The sequence below is a fragment of the Gavialis gangeticus genome, unplaced genomic scaffold, assembly GCF_001723915.1.
Source record: "Gavialis gangeticus isolate Ggan-Ray unplaced genomic scaffold, GavGan_comp1, whole genome shotgun sequence".
NCBI classification, from domain to species: domain Eukaryota; kingdom Metazoa; phylum Chordata; order Crocodylia; family Gavialidae; genus Gavialis; species Gavialis gangeticus.
The window spans coordinates 93,642,646-93,648,190 of NW_017729022.1; the positions used below are offsets into that span (position 1 = coordinate 93,642,646).

Genomic DNA, 5,545 nt, shown 5'->3' on the forward strand with positions numbered 1-5,545 from the left:
GTCCGGGCTGGGCTATAGTTGTGGGTGCCGGTCTGGTGTGTCCTCAAACAAACTCAGCAAATTAGTTTTGACTCAGCAAATTAGTTTTGACAGCTTTCAGCTTTCCATGGGTTTTGTGCTAATATACATTTACAATGAAGAAAAAAACATTAGTTGATTCATATTGAGATCAACATCAAGGTTTCCTTATGTTTCAACATGAGCTGAATCAGGATTGAGAATCGGGCATTTCTAAACTACAGACATAAATCAAAAACATTTAGTTTTACAGATCAAAATAATCTTCTCTCTTGGATAGTTCCCAGACATTTAAGAAAACTATTTCTGAACATGGAAATGCTTGATATTTTATTTTTATTGCTTCTGATACTCTGGAAACCATTCTTGTGCTTTTATAGTACCATTAAAACTACAAGGACATTAGCACTCAGAAATACTTATTTTATTGGAGATCCTTCTGAAAGCCCTCCTCATAAGAAATTTTGCTCCAACTTGAGAATTATGGATTTTTTTTAATTATAGCCAGCACTAATGAGATTACTGCTAGTAGCAGCTGTTGTTGGAAAATATTGCCACTGCTGACACCTGGAAACAAGAAGATTGAGATCAGGAGCCTGCCTGCTTTCATATCCATTTCACAATCTAGTCTAGCTCTTAGTAAACACAAGGGTCCACACACAAGGAAAGTCACCATTAACTTTGCTGCTTATTATTAAAATTGCTGCCAGAATCACAATGGCTTAAATGGCCTAGGAGGATAAAATATTCCCCTATTCCCATATGTGATATTTGTTTTCTTATTCCCATACTTATTCTGTAGGAATAAGGACTGTGTTATCCAATAAGAAAATAAAATATGCTCTTCTTCTGGTTGTGCAAACGAGATGAACAAACTAATAGGACTTCGTAAATCTAGTACATTTCACAAACACTGGAAGAAATCTCAAATATTGAATGTGTGAAAATTAAAATACAACAACGAAATATTGTGCAGTTTTAATCACCTTTAATTTCTCTCACAGATATTTCTTGGTGCATTATCTTTTGTTTACTTCGCTAAAGCATTATCAGGAAGTTATCTGAAAAGTACCATTACCCAAATAGAAAGACGATTTGATATTCCTTCTTCTCTGGTTGGTGTTATTGATGGCAGCTTTGAACTTGGTATGTGTTGTGGAATCCCTCTTTGCTGTTAGACAAAATCACTGACAGTTCATTGTGGAAAATGTTTGTGTAAATCCTACAGACCTCTGAAAGTTAAATGAGATTGATTTGGCAAGAACAAGTGTAGCTTTTCATAGGTATTTACATTTGGTATGGTAGAGATGATACTGTTCTTAATGTGAATGTGCTCAGTGGGGCTCTACATTTTTGTGGTTAAAACCAAAATGTGGTTATTACTACCACAGTTTTTCTGAAACCAGAATTGTCTGGATTCTCAATGTGATCATTGGCCATTTTGTAGTCTACTCCCTAACTGTATTGCTACACATGCTTCACTTACAGTGTGGACTGAGCCAGAGATGTGTTTAACCCACATGTTCAATTAAATTATGAGATAAGGTTGCTGCTGGTATTAAATCATGTATTTTTCTTTGCTGGTTAAGCCCAGCTAGACATGTGGCAAGGAAATTATGGAGTTCCTTGAAGCAATGGTTTGAAGGAGTTTTTTTATACTACTATTTAGTTATAGGTGAAAGATGATGAATTGTTTTGCAAGAAGTTGAGCCTTTTCTCTCCTGCACTTGCCACTGGTGCCCCATGAGTAATGTATCTCAGTGATTTGGTAAGCAGTGAGAATGCAAGGGTATATTATCTCCAGTGGTTAGTTCCTTAAGGTCACTCTCACACTCCAGCTTCATGTAATGTAAATGTTACTTTTGACTTACCTCCAAGTCTTTTTGTGTGTTTTACAAAATTTAGTACTCAGTAAATGAACCGTTGGCTAAACTGTGCAAAGCCTTATGTTTGACAATTGCTTTCATTTTTTTGGTGTGCTAGTGGCTGGCAGCTGGGTAGTTCACCCTCCATGTTTCTAGCAGCCTTGCAGATTCCCATGTTCTTAGCAATGAAGATCTTAGACACCTGTTTGGATACAATAGGGAACAATGGGGAGAACCAGCAACATCCCCACTGGCATGTACTAACACAGGCCATAGTTTGATAATCACTGGTTTACAGAACAGTTCACTTATGGTCAGATTGTAAATCCTAGTTATTTTGTATTTTTTCAAAGGGAACCTCCTAATCATAATTCTTGTAAGCTACTTCGGAGCCAAACTTCACAGACCAAAGATAATTGGAGCAGGTTGCCTAATAATGTCAGTTGGAACAATTTTTATTGCAATGCCCCAGTTCTTTATGGGACGGTAAGTGCACAACTAACTTAATTCTTCAATTCAGAAAGAAAGGCAAAAGCACAGAACTTTCATCTAGTCATGAACATAAAACATGCAACTATTTCAGCAATATAGGCACTGATTGGAAAACTGCTGTTAGCAACAAGAAACAATACAGTTATTATACATCTTTATTTATGCTTTATTGTTCCTAAGCAAATAAAATAAGATATATTCTGTCAGTATTAATTCAAATCTGAAATAGAGTTATGATTTAGCTAGTGCTTAGTGCATTCCAAAATTCTGTGTGATAGAGTGAAAGAGACATGCGTGACTTAGAGGACGCTTTCATCCTCTAACGTTCTATATTAGCTCAGATTTGGGGCCCGCGGTATGAGATGGTGTCTGTTGAATTGTGAGCGTGTTAAATTGGGAATACGCAAAGAGAAAGAAATACAGCTTTCTTACACAGTATACTATTGCTACAGTGGTGGGGGGGTGTAATAGGGTGCTCCTCTGGAGACAGCTGAGATCCCCCTTGTGGTGGGTCAGTACTTGGTTACCTACTCTGATTCCCTAGTCTGGCCACCTTTCTCTCTCTCTTGCCTGCAAAGGCTTGGTGTTAATTGGGATTGTTTTTTGAGAGATCGTCTTTAAAGAACCTAAGTCTGGGCTGTAGGTGCCTTGTTTCCCTGTACTGTCCCCAGCCCTGAATCTGACTGGGCTGCATGAGGCTTTGCCCTTCTCTCTTTCTCCTTCCCCACTTTTTGCTGGTGGGCGGATGCCCAGCCCTGCCAGCCTCCTGTCTGTCTTAGTCCTCCATTTTCCAGGCTCTGGCCAGTCCACGTTTTCTGCCCCCTAGCCTTTTGCCCCCACAAAACCATTAAGGTAAGTCCAAAAAAAAAAAAACCCAGAGGAAAAAAATCTCGGTGGACTGGGCACTCTGCAAGAGCATTCTCCTTGCCACCCCTCACATCCACTCTGGTTTACCAAGTATTACTATTGCCATGAGCAGAAAGAAGGGGGGTGGCAGGAAGAAGAGTAAGCAGGTCTCTACTGGGCTCTCAAGACAGTCCATGATCCTCAAGGTATCCCACTTCCCCAGGCCTCTCTGGTGTGCCCATGAACAATTCTTTGTCTGGTTGGGCACACTCAGCCCCCCTGTCCCAGGGCAGCTCCTCCAGGGTGAACATAAAACCACTTTCCAATTTTTGTATCCCCTTCCCATGACTTTCCAAGGCACAAAAAGGCAATAAATAAATAAAGGAGATCCTTAGTACTTCCAGGACACGTGCTTCTTCATTCAGGGTCATCAGAAGTCCCTGCTTTCAAGCACCAGCATTCCTGGCCAGAGGGGTTAGCACCCTTGCCTCCCTATGGGGCTCTGTCTCCCTCTGCTGCCATGGCCCATTCCCTTCCTTTGGCCTGGGGAGAGTTAATATCTCAGTCAGCCCTGCCTGCCTGGCCAGATGAGTGGACTTCCTCCTCCCTGGGTTACAGGTGTGTTCAATCTCTTGTTTTCCCACTGCTGGGTTCAGCAGCAGGCTGACTGCAGACTGAGCTTTGCAAATGAGTGACCCAGCCCAGGGCCTTGCCTTGACCCTTCTCTGGGTCCCTGGTCCCTCTCTGTACTGTAAGCTGCTTTCCCCATCCTGTCCTGGGGCTTGCCTTGATAGCCAAGGTCCTCTCCACCCTGTCCATGCTGGCGGGTTTCCTCCATACAGCAGATAATCATCCCCTTCTCTTGGCTACAAAGGTTAGGCCCTTAAAGGGGCTTGCTTCCTTTTTTTCTCTGACTCCTCCTCTCTGTAACAGGCATAGACGACAGAGGGCCAGGGCTAACAGAGCTTAGCCCACCCTACTCCAAACTAATTTTGCGGTGGCTGGCACCATGGCACTGCTGTCCCACAGTGCCTGATGCTGCTCGGCATGGAAGTCCACTGTTTCAGCACTGCCACCACAGCATCATGCCCACCACACCCACCAGGCACTCCTCCACCTCCACCTCAGCCCCCCCAAATCATATTTTCTCCTGCCACTAATGGTAACAAGGCTGGGGTTCCTTGTTACAGGGGGTTGACCTCATCTGGACCCACGGGCCAGATGGGCTGGTCTTGAGCTCAGGTCAACTTGAGACCCAAACTCAGAACTGGATGATGGGATTCCATGGACTGGATCCAGCCCACAGGCCATATCTTTGACGCCCTTGTGCTCAGTAATAAACATTCATGTGTTCAGTAATACCCATTCATAAAATATGTAATCCACTCAGTAGATCAGGTTCGTTATAGTCAGGTGCATCATAAAAACAAGTCAAGTGCTATGTGCCTGTGTCCTATGAAGATGAAATGTGTATTTTTCTTGTAAAATCGTATAAGATTGAGAATTAAGAAAATTTAATTTCTGCACAGCTATAGGTATGAAATATTGCCTTCCTCCACAAACTCTTCTATCAGCATCTCTCCATGTCTACATAATAAACGCCAGATACCACTCTCAGTCTTGGATGCAGGTAACATATTTCCATATTAAAAATATTCTGTAATAATGTTATTGTCTTTAAAGAACCCCTGCCCACCACCCTGAGTAACATGCCCCCCTGTCCCAGCTGAGCAGTTTGTCCCAGCCCCAGCCCCAGCCCCAGCCCCAATCCCGCCCTTCCCCACACCACTTCCCTTCCCCCAACCCCAACAGACTTACCAGCTGCCAGGTGCCAGTTAATGTATGGCCAAATCTCTGAATCAGCTGAATCTTTTCTGAATCAATTCAGATGCTTCAAATCAATTTGGAGCTTTTACTTGGTCTCCTCATTCAATTTGGATTCAGAGATTTGGTCCCCGAATTGAGCCAAATCTCCTCTGAATTGAATCAGCTACTGAAGCTTTGCACGGCCCTACTCTTTTGTTATCCTGGTGAAAATCTGCCCAGTTAGCTAAGTTATAAGGTTTTTTGTTCTCACACGTTATGGATATATGATGCATAACAGAGCTGTGCAACTGGAGGCCCACAAAGGGTTAATCTGTGGCCCTGAGCTCCTGCCAGACTGCTGCTGCTCCTATCACTCTGGCTGCTCTGGGCTTCCACTCTGGCTTCTACTTCCTGTACCTCCTCTAGGAAGCAGCATGGCATAGTGCAGCCTGCAGTGCTTGGGAAGTCTGCAAAAGCAGAGCAGCAGGGAGCCTGTTACCAGGGAGCTAGGGGGAGCT

At 43.2% G+C, this 5,545-nt stretch overlaps 1 protein-coding gene across 1 annotated transcript in view; it reads left to right on the forward strand.

The window, feature by feature from the left end:
• LOC109297042 (solute carrier organic anion transporter family member 1C1-like) overlaps positions 1-5,545 on the forward strand; it is a 44,468-nt gene that overhangs the window by 3,163 nt on the left and 35,760 nt on the right. Inside the window, exons 2-4 of the mRNA XM_019516704.1 lie at positions 1,023-1,164; positions 2,237-2,369; positions 4,751-4,851. Of these exons, the coding sequence (XP_019372249.1) occupies positions 1,023-1,164; positions 2,237-2,369; positions 4,751-4,851 (376 nt within the window). The remainder of the gene's footprint in view (positions 1-1,022; positions 1,165-2,236; positions 2,370-4,750; positions 4,852-5,545) is intronic.